This window comes from Falco naumanni, chromosome 3 (genome assembly GCF_017639655.2).
Source record: "Falco naumanni isolate bFalNau1 chromosome 3, bFalNau1.pat, whole genome shotgun sequence".
NCBI lineage: Eukaryota > Metazoa > Chordata > Aves > Falconiformes > Falconidae > Falco > Falco naumanni.
The window spans coordinates 39,111,829-39,132,965 of NC_054056.1; the positions used below are offsets into that span (position 1 = coordinate 39,111,829).

Here is a 21,137-nt window from a genome sequence, read left to right on the forward strand (position 1 = left end):
AGTGTATAGCTGAAATAAATTCACCAAATGTGAATACATATTCAGTCTGAGAGTATTTGTTCACGCGTTAAGGGCTAAACGTTTGTCTAGGTTATGTTTGTTTTACCTCATGAAAGCCATGATCCTATCATGGTTAATGTATCAGACATCTCCATGCTTGCTGGTCATTCCCTTGAAATCAATGGCGACGATTGCCAATTTATTGTTGCAGGTGGGTTAAGCTGTTGCATGCTTTGCTGCTAAAGGGGTGCGTGGTGGAAACAGTTGAGAGATAGCAGCAGAGACGTATTACAAAGCAAATTTACCTTGTAGAAATAGGTCAAAAGAGTAGCCTATGCGCTTTTAGGTAGAATTTGGTGAGGGAGTAAAAATAGTATTTTAAAAAAATGTGCTAATCAGGTAAAGTAATTTCCAGTGAAGGATAAAATACCCAGTAAAGGATAAGACTCCAGATGGAAGACATCCTGGTGAGTTCCTTAAGGGCTTAAAAATTTCTGATTTTTTCCTGTATGAGAAATATTCGCCAAAGCTGATGGAAAACTCTTTAGATTGAGTGAAAATATTTCTCCTCTCATTTCTGTGGAAGATACTGTGGATATGGGCTCATTAAGTCGACTGGTCTCCCTCCTATCTGTGCAGAAATGAGGGACATTAGAATGAGAATCCCTTGCTTTCAGTGAATGTAGTTATCTTTCATTACTAAGAAAAAAAGAAAAAAAAGCATCGCAAATCAGAAGTTGAAAAATAAATTGGCTGCAGGTGTGGAATAAACATTTGAAAGTCCTGGAAATTTTGAGGTATGTAAGATTAGAAGCAGTACATTTTGTCACTTTTTTTTTTTTTTTTTTTTTTTTTCCCCTGTACACAATCCTCAGAATATACTCAGAGCATTTGGGCTTGTTTCCATAAGAAGGAGGAACTGATGAGAGTCAAGTGCCTGCTCCTTGTAGCACGGCTTGTTTCTGAGCAGCGTGAACAAGCCTGGTCCCCTTCAGCAGAGCAGATCAAACACCACAAGGCTTTGGGCTTGCTTGCACTCCCGTGGCTGTCTTGTCTGTTGGGAATTGTGTGCTCCCCATTCTCCTTGCTCCCTCCTCTTCCATGGAAATCCCTGGGAGCCCTGGCCCCCACCACCTTCCACGGTCTGCTGGGTGGGGATTTCTGTCAACTCAGCAATCTCAGTACAGTATGACATGTGTGTGCATCATGTGTCTGCCTTCAATTAAAGGAATCCAGCATTCCCATCAACCTCAGTATAGTCTGTGCTTCCCAGTAAGTCCCCAGCTGGTAATCATGAATACCCATCACATAACAATATATGGCATTGGAATGGGCAGACAGTGATGAAGGTTTGTTTTTCTTAAGTACATTGCTAGTATAATATAGTCCAAAATTAAGAACTATGTGTTTAAATTAAATAGCACCTCCCTGTGGAATAAAAAAAGACACATTTGTAACCGTCATGCAGTTAGCCTACGTGGCAACACTGAAATAAATTATGTTTTACTGAAGACTGAAACCTTCATAGGAACAAGAATAGTAATTCCAGTTGTACTGGAATTTCCTGGGGGGAAAAAAATTAAAAATAAAGAAAAAAAATAATTACTGTAGGAGCTAGTGGTTATGGACACAACTGGACAGAGAATGTTCTTCTTTCCTCCAGTATGACAATTTCTTTATTAGGGCATTTGAACTTGGAAACACTGCAAGAGGGAGCGGGAAGGGTCACTGTACAAACCCACATTTCTCAAGGCTGTTCTCCCTTCTGACCTCATTGCAGTTAGATTAGGGGAGAGGACAGTGGCTTCACAGATTCCAGTTTCTTGCATTGCATGTTTTGTTGAATTACTGTAAAATGTTAGCCCTGTGGGTCCTGAGAACAAAATTAAGAGGGGAAGACAGAGCAAAAGGGAAAAAGGGTTACTGAGTGACTTGAAATGCAGCCAAGAAGAGATATAATGAAACTTGGCTCAAAGCCCTGTGCTTTGCACAGCTTTCAAAGATCAATTGCAGGGATGTCTCTAGCTGTGAAACATACCTGATGTTTTCAGAAGCTGGCTGGCAGAAAAGAAAATAAGATTCTACTTGTATGCTGTGTTGTTGGGGTTTCTTTTTTCTTTTCCTGAAAAAAAAAAAAAAAAAAAAAAAAAAAAGGAGGAAAATTTGACACTCTCTTCTGTTGTTCCCTTTTTTTTTTTTTTTTTTTTTTTTTTTTAAAGTATCCTAAATTGAAGTTAAGTAGCTTGCATAGACATTTTAGGGCTTTTTTCTTGTTTCATCTTGTAGTTTCAACTGCATCTTTAAATGCCATTGGTTAACAGAATTGCCAACCTTTGAAGTGCTTGCTGTGTCAGTTAGATTTCTTTTCTGTCTTCTGCTCAAGTGAGGGAGCAGGTGACAGGGCACAATGACACTCAAAGAGGCACTGCATAGTGTCAGGAGTCTCATCTAAGTGAGATTTGTCACACCTAACTTAAGGTGTCCACAAATATGAGCGCTTATGTTTGAGTCAGGTGTCTGAACTTCCATTAGTCTGTAGAAGTCAAGTCAATACAGGCTGTGGTAAACAGAGTGATTTGTCTGCTTCTACTGTATATTTCTAAATTTACTCAAATTAATCATTCTAGTCTCCTTAGCTTGTATTGACAAAATTTTCATTGGCTGTAATGGGAGCTTAGGTGGCCTCCCACACAGCCTTTACAGTCAACGGACAGAAATCCGTATATTGAGGGCTGTATTTGTATGACCTACAGTAGTCATTTGCTTTCATGTGACATAAATCATAGAATCATAGGATCATTTAGGCTGGAAAAGACCTTTAGGTTCATCAAGCCCAACCATGTTCTTAAAAGGGCTGTTTCTTTCCATGAATTGCTGCTCAAGTTTAGATGACGACTTCATTTGTAGACAGCTACACTGTACATACCTATATTTTAAGGTGAGTCCCATGCTTAATTTTACTTCTAGTGTGGCTGAATATTGGTAATTCTCAACTTCATGGCAGGCTTGCTTTATCCTGTGTGTGTCCCTCGAATGAACTTAGCACATTTCTATTAAGAACTAATTAAATTATACAAAATATGTACTAATTTGACTAAATAAATGGTGATGTTACACCTATGTTTCATTGGGTACACATTCTCAACAAATGATCACAGAGACAAACTATCACAAACATTCACATAAATGACTGCATGTGACAAAGGATGTGTGCAGCTGTTGGAGTTTTGGGGGAAGAATATCCAGGCACAGAACATTCCTATGCATCTTTAGTGATGGAATAATGTGAATTGTGAATTGCAAATATAGAACATGCAGGAGGGGGAAAAAAAGTAGTTTATGTGTAAGCTACTGTTGAAAAACATTCACCCAAATCATGCGCTGAAGAATTCTGAGATAGCAGTTCATGAATGTTGAGCATTTGGGGTTTTTTTTCCTCAGTTTAATGGTAAACAGCAGGTGAGGTCAATACAAGCTGTTAATACTTTCCTTAACTATATAGAAACACAAAACTAGATGTCACTACCCTATTTACCCCACGCTCACGTTTTTAAATTTTTATGGAGCTGCTCAGACCTAAGGAGAAATTCTGAATCATAGACTGCAGCATATGTGATAAACCTACTTTTGTATATTACATACACAAATAACATTTTTTCCCATGAAATTCTGAATGTGCAGATTCCCTTGTAATGAAGAATTAGAGCTTGAGGATCTTGGGGCTTTCTGGAAAAAAAGGAAAGAAAAAGTGGTTGTAGTTATTCTGGTTGAAAATGACAAGTTTATACTGTCATTTCTCTTTTTGTAGAAAATGAATTACTGAAGCATAAGAATCAGTTTTCATTGCAGGAGAGAGTGAAATGATGGAAACTTGTTAGAAGGGCAAGAAGACAGTGAGTTTTGGATGGCTGGTGTAAAAAATGAGGACATATTGTAACAGATTTGTTTGTTCAGGACAGTCAGTAGTTGGAACAAGAGCCATCCAGCTGCATCCATAAAATATTAGAGCACTCCTTCAGGGTTGTGTTTTCTGAGTATCTGTTGTAGCTTTGCTTTATCTGAAATAACAGCCTGGTCTCTTTAAGAGCCCCAGTCACACTTGCTGGTGGCCCAAATCCTTTGGACCTGTGTAGAAGGTCCTTACTAAGCAGCATATGCTCCAGATAGAGTTGTTGTACGGCGCACTCAAAAAATCAGGAATCTTAGGGTTTTAAAAAAGATGAAAAAACTCACTAAAACTTGGCACCCTCCCACATATCTCAATTCTTGTTATAATAATGGCAGCTCAGTAGCAAAATATTCCTGCTTCCCTCAAGAACTTAGTAGGCCTCTGAAGCAGTTTGCCACTCACTGGGAAATCCTTCAAAGATTATAGCAGCTAAAAGCACCCTTTAAAAGATAAAGTAATAACATTATGAGAGCAGTACAGTTCTTTATGCTTAGAATGAATGTTTTAGCTTTTGTTTTACCCATAAATGTGGAGACACTGTGGAAAACAAAAAGCAAGTTTAGATCTCTGAAAAGGAGAGAGGGAGCCTAATCGATGCTTAGCTGGAGACTGATAAAAGACAGCATGCTTGCATAAATGGTTGCCTTCCATTTGGATGACTCACTTCTGCCCCAGATGTATAGCCACAACTGTTTTTAATAAAGTAGTTGTCAACCTTACTTACGTGCTCACAGTACAATAGCATGGTTGTATTGCATGGTTTGTATAAAGGCACTGAATAAAGCAAACAAATGCTTCACCCACGCAATTGCAGCCAAAAATAAAATCTCAAATGTTTAAACACTCTGTGCAGTGTGACAACTGTTAGTTCAGTGCGTTATGAATAGAGAGGGGGCCCTTGTATAAAATATTTCCCTGTACAAACATCTGTCTGAATAAGGCAAATTAGGGACTTTGGGGGGAGATCTTGTCTTGGTACTAAATAGTTTTTTTTTCCTCCTTGTTTGCCTCTTCTCACAGGTACTGCAATGAGCATTTGTTGTGCCCACCTCATGTGTTTTGGACAGGCTGGGGTCCGTGGGAGCGCTGCACTGCTCAGTGTGGAGGAGGGATCCAGGCACGGCGTAGGACATGTGAAAATGGTCCTGACTGTCCTGGCTGCAGTGTGGTAAGTCATTCTCAGCTTTACCTTTAGCAAATATCTACAGCCATATGCCAAGGATGTCTCTGTCCATAGGGCATCTGTGTATCTCTGTATGTTCTGCACCTAATGTGAACACCACATGTGGTCACCAGAGTGTGTTTGTCTCCATGTTCCTCATGTATGCTGAAATTCACACAGTTTATCAGTCAGAAATGTATATTCAGCTTTTTCACAATATCATTTAGAATATGAGCTTCCTGAGCCAAGGTTGGTGCAGATGTGGATGTGTCCTTGGCATGTTTATAGTGTTTTTTATTTTTATCACCAGAGTACATAGGAACTCTAGCTATGAGCTCAGGACTCCAGTGTATCAGGTCCTGTGCAGCACAGAAAAGATAAGTTTATAATAAAAATACATAAGAGGTCAGTAAGTGAACACGGGGAACCACTGGGAAGTGCTGAAGGAAGCTTGAATAGTGATAGTGATCTTAGCATAGCAGCAGCAGAGCAGGTGTCAGGCTTTGAAGCTACGGTGGGATAATTTTGAATGAAGTACTTTATGGATACCCAATTTATGAACACATATGGGAAAGCATATAGGGTTTTTTTCCTGTACCTGAACAAATATAGGTGGTAGGTTTCATGTAATGGGAACATCAAAATAGGAATTGCTTTCTTAAAGGTGAATGAGGTGATGCACAGTGGTATAGGGGTGAAGGAGAAAAACATAGCAGACACATGTAGAGAGCAGGGTGACACATTCACTGCAGTACACTGGGAAGATAACCTTAGTACGAGTATTCCTGAATAGATAACACTATCAAAGCCAGAGGAAAGAATATTATTGCAGGACAATGAGAAACTGAAGGAAAGTCTTAGCAAGTGTAGGTGAACGTCAGAAGATGAACCTTGGGGTGCTGTTTCAGGATAATTTGAAATCTAGCGGTAGATTGTCACTGAAGGGGGAATTATGTAGAAAGCATAACCTGGTTGAAAGCTTCAAGTGGGCAAACTGCAGAAGGCAGTTTCTGCAGGTGAATGACAGATGATGGTGTTAATCTCCACAGTGATGAAGAATGAACACAGTTCAAAGGAAAAATGAGAGTTTGGTTTTAGCATGTTATGCTTAATGCCAGGCCTAATATTGTACACTGAGAAACATCTACTCAGTTTTGTTCCAGAATATTAAAGAGGTAGAAGAAAATACGTTTTTTGCCCCACATATTAAACCAATTTTTACATGCCTTCATTTCCAAGACTAAGCATAATTCTGAGGTTTGTCATCGTCTGTGGTCTATTTGTTAGACTGACAGTATTTCAAGACTAAAGAAAGGATCGTTTATTACCTTTTTCTAATTTTAAGGTTTTGTGCATTTTCCCAGGTTTTGTTCTTTTTAACATTTATCTTGATGGTAGAATAGCATTTTCAGTAGATTGAAAATGTGCAGCAGGTTTGTTCTTGTCTTTCAGTTGAACTTTAAGAATTAACCTAATAACTTCGAATTATCCCAAGTTTTCCAAAATATTTGTCTCCCCCTGATGGTATATAATAAAGCAGACATATGGTCTAGATCTATTGTTAAACCTTCCTGACTAGCATAGAAAAGAGCAAAATCTGAAGCTTTTCCATCTCTGTCATCCCTGTTTATCCCATAATAATATTTGTGAAAGAAAGCAGTATTTTGTTTTGCACAAAATCTTCCCATGGTCTGATATGAAAATACATAGCTCTAATTTTTAAAGGAAGCTCCATGAGAAAAGTAAGAAAATCTTTGGTGTAAAAATTTCTTAATTAAAATTGCTTGGAGATTAATGTTACTGGGTTTTGTAACTTATTACCAGTCCTAGCACATTGTCGCTCCTGTGTCATGAAACAGTTACTAGTTCAGCTATGGAAATGTTTTGGAGGGTTGTTTTTATTAATTATTGTGTTGATGGTTTCAAAAAAGGCGCTTAGCTTTGGAGTACGTAGTTGGCTTGCTAATACTTGGCACCAATGGAAACCAACCTAAAGTAGAAATCCTCTATAAACCCTGGTGTTCTTGAAAGACAAAGGACTTGGGTGTAAAGTCTATGCTCTCTTTAAGTTTTAGTGAATTTGAACCTGGAAGCTACCTGTCTTGAGTCAAAAGTTTTGTAGCTGTAGTAGGACCTTGTCTGTCCTGTACCTGGAGAAAAAGGTACTTTAATTCTTCTAAGAATTTGTTTCATTAATGTATGAAAGAACACTGAGATATTTTTGTGCCTTCTTATAATTGTTGAACGGATGAAATATTTATTTATATTAATACAATGGTAATGAATGAGGAGCATGAATATCAAAAACTGTCTACTTATCAGAGGTTCTTCTGCTTCAACCAAATTATTGTTTTTATTGTTGTAGGTATGTAGCCTTCAAAACAATTAGAATTATGGATTTTTACCATAATGAATAAAGGAGAATTATTGTGCCTTGTTACTACTAATTTCCCGTCTTTACTGGGTTTAGTGATACTTAACCTAGGTGGTGAAAAATATGTACTGAATTTAATTTGTTTTTTAAACCTTTTCTTCTGAGTATCTCAGAACAGTTGGAAAGCTAAATCATTTCAGGAAAAGTTGCAATGAAAGTGTTACTAATCTACCCTGTCTACCAAGTATCCAGTCTGGAGTAAAAGATGTTATGAGCCAAACTTTCACCAAGTGAATTAAAGGCATAGCTGAGAATAGACTCAGGGACTTAAAATGCTCAATTCTCTTTAAACCATTAGATGATATCTTTAATTTAAAAGGATACTCTCCAGGTTTCTTTTTTACTTTCAGTGAGGATGAGCTCTGGGAAATTGTCACAATGTTTGAACAGCATGATTTGCCATAGACCTTCTGCAGCTCTGTGGTTCAGAGTCTGTGGTCTTTAAAGTCAAGACTTGTGTTTGTAAAAAGTGGGAAAGAAAAATGGGTAGATAGAGTACTGGAGAACAGGTTATTTAGGAAGATAATGATTATATTAAGTTTCATTTATGAAAAGGTATTTTTGACATGTAAGAGGTGTGGACTAAATGCTGTCTTGTGGCCCCTTTCAACTATGCTGATTCTTTGGTTTTAGAACCATTTTTCAGTGGGAGGTCAGGGAAGAAAAGCAACAACTGTTTTTATAAGGTTTAAGAAAGCAAGTCTTACAGCTTGTTTGCCAGCAGAATCAGGGCACCAGATTTATGTTGTAGGAGAACCTACCTCTTCTGTTTTCTAGTCGGCAACCAGACTGTGAGGCTGCAGTATAGGTAATCCTAATCTATTCAGCTGTTTGCATTTGGCAGCTTTTACCATATTCCTGGCTATTGTCTGTGTCCACCTGATGATTTATACCACGTAATTTTTATTGAGCATTTTTCCTTCCTTTTAGTTTGGTTGTATTGCTCTTAGTCTGTAATATCACAGCAGGTGGCTACTGCCTGTGTTTTGCTTTTTGCATGTTTCTCGTCACTTTGTTTCTTGTCTTTATCTGTCTTATAGCAGAAATTAACCAGGGCACTTGAATATTTCTTTTATCATGTCTCAGTGGAGAGTTCCCTGCAATTATCACAACTTTAGCACCTTATAAAATAATAATGATAATAATAATGAATCTTTTGATGCATACAAATATTCCAAAGAGAGAAAAACATGATGATATTTTAAATATGCATCTCTTGCTGAAGTGCAATCATTACATTAAGATAGATGGCTAGAGACTTAAGACTGAAATAATTTACACTGAATATAGAAAACCATAAATCGCTATGATGTGGGAGAATTAGACCACAGAGACTCCTAAAGGTCAAAAAGATGAAGGTTGAAATCAAAATCTGGAGCCATAAGGACCTGTCAAAGTCTTTATGTTAATTAAAGTTAGTAAAGAATGCTTGAAATTGTCTAGTAAGACATAGGACTATCACAGCCAAATTTAAGAGCAGCTAAAATCTGGTAATAGAAAGCTTAAGTGGATCATGAAACAGGTATTACTCTCATGTATTCGGGTGATACATGTGCTAGAGAAGGAACTGTGGAATTCTGTGGACTGTGCTAATACGACTCAGAGGACAAATATCTTCAGATTTTACAGCGTACTCAGATAAGTTGTACATTTGCTTCAGAAAATGCTTCTTTTCCCCTGAGAAGCATAATCTCAGTTGAATTTGCCTCAGGCCAGTAATAAAAAATAACTTTTTTAAAGAATTATTGCTAGAATAAGAAATCTAGTTTGAGGCTGAAGTTGAGGGGCATACTTTGCATATATTTGTGTTCTCATTTCAGTTATGCTAACATATGCGTCAATTTTAGATTTTGCAATGGGAGACTGGTAAAATGTATATACCAAAACAAAGCATGCAGGGTTTTGCTATGGAGTGAAATAAAAGGAGGAATTTTGTTTATTTCTTAGAAATAGTTGCTAGTGTTGCATTAATCTTTTTTTTATTATTATTATTTCAACATTCCAGAAGTGTCCTGAACACCGCTGAACACAAACTTTGGGAAAAAAACCAACTATCTGTATTCTAAAGTTTCTATTATAACACAAGATTAAAAAAAAAGTATTGGTAAAGAAAATGTCAGAAATCTTTCCTTTCATTAAGTTTTTAAAGGGAATTTGAAGATGGAAGGTTTTCAGAAGTACTTTATCCATCAGAAGGAAGAGTCTGCCTTTAAAATATTTGCCATCTCACAAAACAAACTCCAAATGCTAGTCTAGAGAAAAGGGACCAGAAGAGAAGAGAAGATTGTTAATATGTTTTTTTGATGGTTCTTTTTAAAGTTTCCGTTTGACCTCTTTCTTTTAAAGAAAAATAAAATAATGCATCTATTGCAAAAATCAGAAAACATACTCATAAGCATGAGGTACAAAAATTGTACTTTTTATATGACATTTGCCTACTTCATCCTCATTTCCTTTTTCAATCCTTTTTTTTCTGTCTATAATGTAAACACCATTGATTATTAGCTATTTTTTTTGTATGTTTTAAAAGGTTAGCAAAGTATGTCTTCTTTTGATGCTGCATATGCTATGGTGATTATAAGAATGCCAAGTAATTAAAGAGAGTAAAACAAACAAAAAAAATCACAAGTAACAGTTTCAGAAAATGCTAACACATATTTGATCAATGGTATATGTGGTGCCCAACTTTGTCAGTAGAGTTATTAACTTGGCATGCATAGTCAAGGTAAAGAAGAAATATAAACTGGTTGAACTGATGTGCATATATATCCAGATGTCATGTGTTCAAGGTACTCTTTAGCTACAAATCCAGCGATCATTTTCCTGTTTTGTTTAATTTTGAAAGAGAGTTTAAAACTCTCAATAAACTGCAAAGTTGTTTGCTTTGTTGCTTAAAACAAAGCAGTGTGAAGCATCCATTTTTTGAGAAGCATGTAATTTCAAAAATAATTATAAACCAAGAAATAAATCTTCAGCTGCTGGAAAACCGTTCCTTCTCCACTTCAAGCAATTCAGTTCAACCTGTGACAATTGACACTGCCTGCAGTTCTGTTCTGAGGTTCCTATAGCAAGCTCTTTCAGGAACTTCCAAGTCATTTACAGCAAGTTCTTTTGTGGAACAGTGTCATTTGGTTTGAAATCTCTCTCAAATCTAGTTAGAATGGTTCTCCAAAGTGAGTATTCTCACATTCAAGAGCTTTGCCTTTGACATATGTGCACTTGATTCAGAAGTCCAAATCTTATTTAAAAAAAAAAACAAAAACAAAAAACAAAACAAAAAACGGAAACTATTTTATTGTAACTGTGCACAAACTCTCGTTCTTTCAAGGTTTGGGATGTAGGTAATAGTCAACATGTCACTCCAGGTCAGGTGATAGCCAAGTGTTTTCATCCACTTAGAGGGTTGTATTGATCAGATAGGAGACCTGACCTTCTACATCCAGAATTTGCCACGTTGGTTTCCTAAAACACCAAGCTCATCAGAGTGCATCCTGTTGCAGGTACTGCTACTTATTGCGGTTTTCAGCAGCTGCCATGCTGTAGATGTAGTCTTTGTTATTTCTTAGATGCAATACCTCACACCTGGCTGTATGAGGCTCTGTGTTTGCATTGTGATCATTACTGCATCTGGTAACCACAGAAAATAGAAGTATCTGAAACCTTCTTCTTTCTACACCCAACAGGCACTGCATTGGGCTCAAGGGCTCAGCATTATGAGACATGAGCTTCTACTTCCCTTTGACTAGGCTTGGTTTTTTGAATATTAATGAGAAAGGAGAAAGATTTTTAGGAAGAAAGGATGTCAGGTGCTGAGGTTTTGTGCTGCACCAATGTTACAATGAATTAATGAGTGCTACTGATGCTGGAGGATATTTCCTGGGGAATCAAGCTTCATCCAGCCAGAGATTGTTTCATTGCTGTGGACCTAAAACATTTAGTTATCTCTGGAGAGAAACCCATAACTCTCATTGAACACAAAAATTCAAAATAAAAAGTAGTAGGCATGGTTTTAGCATAGTTTCATCAAGTACTAGGGCTTACAGGATCATATTGTAGTCTGACAGGTATTCTTACACTTGTGCCTATTAGGAAGGAACCCACTCCCCTATTACAACTGTTTGACTGGAGGGTAGTCTTAGATGACGACATGGAATTGAAACAAGTTGCATGAAAAACAGTGGCCCAATAAATGATGAAATCTTAAATTTGTTCCCATTTTGAGAAACAGAGTTGCAGCTCTGTCCCTTACTTGGTCCAAGTGGCATCAGGTGCTGCTCTATGCGTGTACATGTTAGCACACGTATAGCTTGTGACTAGCTGCTGCATGTCTTTTAATTTTTAGCTGTAGGATGCAGGAGATATTGGAAGGGGAAATGAGAAAAGGAAAAATTTAAAAGACTTGAAATACAAACTTGTAGGAAATCAGGCTTCATTAGTTCCCGTGCTTATGCATCTACTTATTTAGCTTTATTTGATACATAAGTAGTATTCCCATGAAATCAGAACTGAAATAAAAGGGAGAACCGTTAAAAAAAATAAATAAAAAATTAAGAAAGATGTTACAGAGAGATTTCAGCAGACTCAGGGAATGGGTAATTTAGTGGCAATTGGAATATTTGAGGGAATTTAAGCCAAATAAGAACAACAGATATAACATCCAGTGTTTTTACCAATCATTTCTGGGAGGAAGTTTCTTCCTATTCTCCAGCTAGCAATCACAGAAGTAGGATGCAACAGATGATAGCTGTCTAGTAGCCCATCTAGTATTTTCTGTACTGTCTCAGAGTCCTGGCTCAGCCCAGTAAGGGCCCTGTCTTCAGTTGCAACCAGTTCTCGGTGCCAAAAAGAAGGCAGGGAATAAGGTGAAAACTATTTAGGCAATTTTGCATATGCAAAATAATCCTTCTTGACTCCTGAAGGCATGTAGCTGAAACTCAAAATATGACAGTTGGTTATAGTAATTGCTACACTATAGAAATACAACAATTTATAAAAGATAAATTTAGGAAGGAAGAAGAAACAACAAAATCCCAGAGTACTGGAAAGTCTAAAGCTGTATTTAATAATTTTTTTTAGTTTTGTTTTGCTTTTAAAAAGGAACAAATATATAAAAAGCTTCTTGATTGATGGAGGTAGAGATGGGCTGATTCACCTGATCTCTGATTTTCAAATTTCTGAACAACTCAGTCCCTTAAGATATTACCAATATAGACGACTAAATACCTTTCTAGCATTGTTCTTCAAGAAGATAACAGGGGCTTCTGACAATCAAAATGGAGCAGCTTCAAAGTATACGGTATTAAATTTGTGATACGGCGGTACAAAAAAAAGTCATCATTAAAGCGATACACCAGAAGAAGGTATAGGAATTAAAAGTTAGATATAGCTAACTGGACATAGCAGTGGGTTGTCCTGGCCAGGGTAAATGTCAGCTAATTGGGAGGTTACTCTAGATTTCCTAAAGGAATTACTTTAGGCAGATATTACTTAGTAGTGTTTTTAGTGATTTTGGCAGACAAAATTGGTTTATGTTTGCTGGTGACCTGAAATTGTGGAGCATAATCAATACAAAGGTTGATTTGCATGTCATATAGGAGGCACTAGATATTTTGAGGGATAAAGTAATAGTAGTGAAGTGAGTTGTGTCATAATTGCAAAGTCATAAACAACATAAAGTTAACAAAAACTCCTGCTCTCACCTTGAAGCATAGTGAGGAACAAGACAGAAGAATGACCCTGTTGCATGGGCTCTTTATGGAACTAGCTATAAGCCAGAAAAGTTGTGCAGCAGTGAAAAACGTAGATTCAGTTTCAGCATCTGGGATGTTTCAGCAAGGTATTTCTGGTAAAGAAAAAAAGGTAGTCTGGGGATTCATATAAACTCATATAAATTTCATATCAGTCTCAGAAGGCATGACTGTAACAGTCTGGACTGAAGCTCGTTGAAATCACACTTTGTTTCACATATTGCAAGTAATGCAATTTCTCTACCACTGCTGTTATCTTCAAAGCTGAGCTTATTTTGAAACTGAATTTATCTGACACCATTGGATCAATGACTGAAGTCACGGAAGCTCATTATAATTTCATCTACAAATTTTCAAAGTCTCTTCTGTTACAAAGATATGTCTTTGTAACTATGCAGAAACCTTTATTTTACTGTAAGCAGTTCAGTAACAATCTTAAGTTATTGTGCATTTGCAATCAAAATGGAAAAAAAGGTTGCATGAAGCATGGCATTGACAATGACCTCAGAAATATGATAGAGCTGTTACATAAAATTATTCTGTAGCCACACTTACTGTTCCTAAAGGATATGACAAATAATGGAAGTAAGCTGAGCCCTGGAAAGTGTCCTAAAGAAAAAAATTGGAATTCTAATAAGTCAGGGTAGGCTGGGTTCTAGTGTATGAAGGACTAATATATAAATTAATGATAGGTTTAGAGAGGGAACACTGGCATTTTTGTGCACTCTGTCTCATGATATACTGAATTTTAAGGAAATATGAAGCCAATTAAAAGAATTAATTTCTCTCCAGGGCATTGTTAAATGATATAGAATCATAGAATCATTTAGGATCATCAAGTCCAACTGTTAACCCAGGACTGCCAAGTATAACTTATTGCAAGAAACTGTTGAGACTTAAATCTCAAGAATCAAAAAAACCCTACACTAAAATTGTGCAGGACATCAGGATGAACTACAGTTGTAATATATATATATATATATATATATATAAAAAACCAACCAAACAAACAAAAAAAAAAACCCAACAAAAAACAACAACAACAAACCAACCCTAAAAACATTTTAGGTAGCTTAGTAAATTATATTTTAAAGTTTTAAATATTTTTCTGAATATTAACAGTCAGATTGGCAGCTGTACTCTGGGCATTCCACTTATTTCTGTGCTGACCTTTGATGATAACCAGAAACAGCACCTCTGATCTAGAATGGCATTTTCAATGTTCCTTTTTCTAAGTGAGTATTGAATCAGCTTGCAACAAATTGTCCCTCTGAGTTATTTTGTTCCTTTTACGTTTAGCCACCTCTAGTTAAAATGCTACAGAGCAAACACAGTAATTGTGTTTACACATTTTATACCAAAAAGTGTGCTCACATCTAGACCTGGTGGTTAACACGGAGCCAAGTGTTGTTCCAGTGTTCTTCGCTTTGACCTCAGTAAACTGAGGGACAGATGAAGCCTGAATAAGCAATATGTGCTGTTGCCATTATAGCTTCAGAACTGCAGCAACTGTTGAAGAGTGTAAGACTGATTCGTTGGCTGAGCTAATTGGAAGCAGTCCTTAGCCATCCAAGTGCAATTAAATGGAACTCCATCCAAATTAATTATATTTATCTGCCGGCTTTTGTTTTCACTTAGTCTCAAAGCATTATAGTAGCTTTTGATTTATTACGCTGTGGAAGGATTTTGCTTTTTTGTTGAAAATAGGGGCAGGCAGCTCTATTCTTGCCCAGCTTATTTCAGGTTAGGACATAATTAAAAAAAATAATAAAATTGAAGTATTTATTAATGGAATTATTAAAACTGCCTGTTTTTCGATCCTGGGTTGATTCCCTCATCACTTCCACATTCAGTTGTTGGCTTAGAAGACTTTTGCACTAATACTACAGCCACCAAATAAAAGGCATTAAGTTATTCAAAGCCTCTGACATTCATCTTGAACAATCATGTTCACAAGCATTAAAAAAGGCAAACATACGTTTTCATTGTGTTTATTTATAACTTATTTTGTATCTACAGGATGTTGTGACTCAGTCTGTTGCAGCATTCTGAAATAATAATATTTAGGCCTGAATATTCTAGTAGGCGGGATTGTATTCTTCACGTCTGAGAATATAAACTCAAACACTGAGCTCATTTACCAGCTTACACAGTGATTTGTCCTTGCTTGAAGGGCAGAATGTATTTTCACAGTCTCCCTGTCAGGACCTTTTATGGTACTTGAAAGCAGCATCATGTTGCATATTTCTGCCACAGAAATGCAGGTGAAAATAAAATTATTAATCCTGCAGAGTCCAGAACAGATTTTTCTCTCATTCAGCAATACTTGTTGTATCATTTGAAACATCAGAAAGGTGAATGAGTTTGAAGTCATAAAAATAGGCCTTTTAGTTTACATTAAGAAAATCTCTAACTTTGTTACTTATAACAATTTCTAGTGTGACAGATCAGTAAAGCACTTACTACTTAGTGAAGATAAAGGGGTTGGTTTATCTTTTGTTTGAAATTGATGAAGCCCCTATGCAGACTGGGAGTGGTCCAGAAATAGGTCAGCCCCAAATTGTAGTTCCTTGCTTTGTCAGAGAGGCTCTAGAGGGAGAAAAGCAGCTGTAGATCATACCTTTATTTTTCAGCTATCTAATTCAGAGAAAGGACAGACTTACTTTGATCTCTTTCGGATTTGAATCAATCTCCAGAAGGAAAAGTGGAAAAGAAACAACAGACTTGATATGCTAACTCTGCTAGCAATTTAATTGCATTTAAAATTAAGAGGAGTTGACCAGGTCCTCAGCTGACACAAACTGGTGAAACCCTGTTGATTCCCTCTAGGATGCATGAGAAAATGTGCAGGTTGCAGCATGACATATTGATCTCCAAACTGTGAACTTGGAGATCCTAAATGCCTTCATGGTCCCTAGCTCAGGGTACCCTCACTGGCAGCTCTTTGTGCAGTTCATCCTCCTGTGCAGGTTGCCAGGCGTTTCTTCCTCAACACGCCAGCTGGGAGGCTGCACAAGTATTGAGGAGAAGCAGGCTTTGTTGGAGATAACACCTGAACATCTCATTTCCTTCGTGGATTAGAGAGGAAAAGGAAACTTAAATCTCTCCCTAGATTCTATGGTACTACAGCTACTTTGCCAGTTATGTAGACTAGATGGCCAGGCAACAGGTCAGATACAAGCCTGTTAGGTAGCCAACATCGGTGCACTGCTCAACATGGTTCCCTTCTGTGTGATTGCTCCTTTACTCACAAGCAATCCCATTTGCAGAACATGAGGATTATTTACGAAGGTAGTGGCAAATTCCAAGATTCTTTATAAAAAGCCATTTACATGTCTGTGCTTGTGAGGACGTTGTATATGGCTCATATCTGTAATGTGGGAGCTTGGATAATGTGGCTTTATCAACTTACTGTTCCAGTAATGACATACTACTGTGGATGTACCTTTTACTTGCAAAAATGTCATTTCCCACAGCTGAGTTTATTCTGTCCGCATCCCAATCAACACAAGCTATGTGAAAAACATGAGAGTTAGTCAATAGACCCACGTCTCTGGGTGTTGCCTGACTTAGCTAAGTCTTTTCACAGCCTTGAATGAAATCAGCCAGCAGAAGTCCAGAGAGTGTATCTGGCTGTTACTCTGTCTAGAAATCCAACACCTATAATCCTGCTTTAATCTGAAATGAAGTATGTTCCCTCTATTTAAAGCACGAAAAGTGATTCCGTCAGAAGTTTCAAAACGTTTCAGGCAGTTGCTCACGAAAGTAGCAGTATACTATATGCTTTCACATAAAAGCATATAACTCTCTTTGCAAATTCACTTAAGATCCTTATTAAAAATAATTAATTTATATGTCCCGTCCTTTATTGAAAGGCTGATCCAGAATCCCCATTCACATATTGAAGCATTTGTGTGAGATAGCTTGGCAGCATGAATATTTTGTTAAAGAGGGTTTAAAGTACTTAGAAAAAGAAGTAGTATCAGTGCGTATCATCTTATTCTGAAATGGAGGGCTAAAAGGAATATTAGACATATAGTGAAATCTAGCATCAGCAATTTGGTATGAAGTATAAAAATGATCCATTACACAAAATGAGAGAAAAAAGTCAAAAGATGGATTATAGGAATTAATTCATCTAAAACCTTGCTGGGGGTCATATAAATGTAATTTTTTAAAAAAAGTAAAGAATGCAGTTTCATTTGGTGTCTTTAGTTAAGGAAATGTTTTCACTTCTTTCTTCTGTTTTCAGAATGATTGGCAATTTATTTACTGGATAGTTTTCTAAGTAAAACTGAAGAAGTGTAATGATATGAGATGCCCTAAGTATAAAGTCAAATCTGACTTTCCATGATAGTCCCGAAATGTCAAGAAAAGCTAACTTATGTTGCCATAAACTTCACAGAAAGAAAAATATGTATGAGCAGAATTTTCTGTGTTGTAAGAGGCAGGGTAGGGTGAAATGTGGAGAAGAAAGGAAAATAAAATCATGAGAGTGTAAGATTTAAAAAAGAAGTATTTGTCTTTGCTAAAGTCACAGGAGGACTTTGCCTAAAATATCAGACAAATAGAAATGGAATTGGACTATTAATCTTTTGCCTCTGATAAGGTAGGCACCCTTGATTATTTTGGGGAAATTTATTTATGAGTTTAGTTCTTAGAACTGCATTCTCCCTGCAGTACCAGCCTGATACAGTGTGCAGTTTCTTAACTGTATACTTACCCTTTCCCTTTTCCCCTGCAATGCCCCCTTCAAACATTTTCCTGAAAGTAGACAGCATATTCAATACTACAGTGCTTCTCATGCTGTTCAGTATATTTAACCACACAGGTCCCAGCATAGACCCATGTTGGATACCTTCCATTTTGAAAACTGACCATTTATTCCTCTCTTCTATTTCCCATCTTTTAAGCAGCTAATTATCTGTGAAAGGATAATAGTTTTTCTCTTAGTTTGTGGCTGCAAGCTTCCCTAAGAAAGTTTGAAAGACATTGTGAAATGTCTTCTTGAATTGGAAGTAAACTGTATCAGCTTACCTCCTGTATCCATATTTGTTGACTTCTTCAGAGACTGATGTCTTCATGGCTTCCTTTAATAATAATATTTTTTTTAAAAAAACACCAAAAACCAAGGTATATAATTTTGTTCTCCAGTAGATGTATTTGTTCATGTATCCACTAATTTCATGTCATGATTTCCTCTGATTTTGCCAATTCAGATGGGATGCTCATTGTTTTATAGTTCCCCTGAACTTCTTGAAGTATTTTTAAAAATGGTGTTTACCATCTTCCAGGTCTCAGCAAGAACCTATGTGCCACTAGTATCAGTTTACTTTTTTCTGTCTCCTTAGTTATATTCTTTGGTAACAGTTTTTTTTCTTTTTGCCTATTTGTTCCACAGCCTGCTGTGGTCTTGCCATTTATAAATGCCCCTTCTATACCCTCATAATATACTGGGCCTATCGACTCTGCACCCCTCTTTCTGTCCCTAGTATGCTTGAAATAGGATTGAGCTTAAGCTTTTATACCTTTTGAAATTCCACCTTGAATTCTTTTCTGGTCTCTTTTATTGTGTTTTTACATTTAATATGCAGGATTTCATGAATCTTTCCATTTACTTCTTGTTTGTACACAGCTTCAGCTTTTTGAAGAGTGGCTTCATGCCTTTGCTGACCTTTCTCTCTTTACTGGTTAGTTCTGATGATTTTTTTGCTCATCCTCAGATTTCTTGATTGACAGCAAGCATTTCCTCTCTGCCTCTAATACAGTGTCCATGATGAGCTTCCCCCCAGTAGCACTCTGCTGGTTCATGTCCCTGATTCAGGTCGCTCATCCATAGTTGTACTGAACTCAGTTATCTTCTTTGTTCATTTCTATTGCAGAGAAGAGGTCAGAGACTAGTCCCTTAATACTTTTCTCTTGAGTAGAATCACCTCCCAAGAGAGCAGAAAGCAGCAAAGAAAATTCTTTTATGCTTCTCTGGGGAAAAAGAAAAAAAGTTGGCCAAAATACAGTATTTTTTGTCACTGTATCCATACTTCTTAACCTCGGTCACATAAACCAGGAACCTAGCCTGCTTACTCAAGGATGAAGGATGAGTTCCTGAAGGAGACTTGTTTGGAACTGCTGAACTGGGCAAACTGAATTTAAAAACCCAAAGCACCCTCTCCCCCCCACTTGCACCCTGATAAGCATATCATGGCTATGAGAGGTCAGACAAGAGGACTCAGAATCTATGAAGTTTTAAAGTCATGGAGAAAATACACCTTTTGGTTCCTGTAGCTTTTCAAAAGCATGTTATCCTTCATACGGACTCACAGACATGCAGAGTGGTTTTTGTGCTTGATTGTCACATCTAAAATGGGCCCCATCCAAAAGGCACTGAAGTCAATTTAGTCTTCCTTTGATTTCAGTGGCATCTGGGTCAGTCTCAGACTTACTGTCATTCTGACTGCTTTTTAAAAAAAGATAAGGGCTTGCTCATAAATGGATTCCCAACAACCAAGGAATTGGTTAGCATTGCAATCAGAGATATTTTTTATGAGTTGGATGAAAGTGGCTTTTGTTTGTTGGCTGGTTTAATTGTCTTTCTAGGCATCTTTTTCCCTCTACAGAGTTCAATAAGTATTGCCAAGATTTTTTTTTAAAAAACTAGCTTAATAGTGTAAAATTGTCACTTATCAAGATCCAGTAAAAAAGATGTCCTGTGAAGCTTTGAAGTTGCCATGATCTTTTAGTGAAATGCCATTAAAGGCTGTGGGAGAATGTACAGTCCCTGATGAATTCACTTTCCGACTCTGTAAATGCACAAAATCAAGTACTTACTCATTGGAATAAGAAATGCGATTAAAAAAATAAAAGCTCCAAACCCCACAGCTGGAGCACAGATGCTAACAAACATAACTTTGAAGCTTCGCAGATGATTTTGAATACAAAGCTGTTCCAATTGATTCCTTCCCTACATTTTCCTTGGAAAAATGTTAACTGCTCTGTGGTTTGTTTGTTGTTTTTTTTAAGTGGTGAAGAGATTATACAAGTTCATAAAGAAAGGGTTTTCATAAATGGATCCATTCTTATTTGATTCCGTTAATTAAAGTTAACAAACCATATGTCCGTATATTTTTAAGTGTACAGTACAAACATTCAAGGCTTGTCTGGATGTGAGTTTTGATAGGTATGTTTTCTGTTTATGCTCTGATAGTATAAACTTTTCAGAGTTGAACCTTCAGGAGTTTTCTATGTCAGACAACTAGTTTTTTTAACCTCAGACAAGCAGATAGGCCTTTAAAGGCCACCTCTAAAACTTTCTTGCTAAAATCTAACAGTGGAGTCTAACTTTCAGTTAGTGTTGGTGTTATGGAAGGTATGTATCCATATATATAGGTATATCTGTGGTGTCTTTTGGATTGTAAGTAGGTGTTTTTGAACGTGTGTGTGCTCAGGACATACATGATAGTTGAGCATATTTTAAGCTTTTAGTAAGAATCAAGAGCACAGCTGTATCAGGAGTGAAAAGGACATCCGTGTTCTGGGGACCAGCTTAATCCGGGTTTGTCTGGGTCGCGGCCTGAGGTAAGAGATACTGAAGGAGAAGGCTACAGAACTGACTGCAAAATGGTTAAAAGGACTTTTTAGCTTTGACTTGACTGAATCGCTGTAATTCATGCTGGGGTCAGGCTCTTCTTTGGAGAATGCGTATGCATCTAGGTTTCATGAAAGCCATTTTGTTGTGTAGAGGTGACTTAAGAGAAAGAGTGACTTTACCAGTTTCAGTTAGTGGCTTAGTTCACGGTATTGTTCTCATTTCTCTTATTTTGAATAGTACCGATCATTACGTGAGTTTGG

The 21,137-nt window shown here is 37.0% G+C and overlaps 1 protein-coding gene across 3 annotated transcripts in view; it reads left to right on the forward strand.

The window, feature by feature from the left end:
• Positions 1-21,137, forward strand: part of SEMA5A (semaphorin 5A) — a 353,963-nt gene that overhangs the window by 265,953 nt on the left and 66,873 nt on the right. For all 3 annotated transcript variants that reach the window (XM_040587086.1, XM_040587084.1, XM_040587085.1), the window contains exon 16: positions 4,970-5,117. In XM_040587086.1, the coding sequence (XP_040443020.1) occupies positions 4,970-5,117 (148 nt within the window). The remainder of the gene's footprint in view (positions 1-4,969; positions 5,118-21,137) is intronic.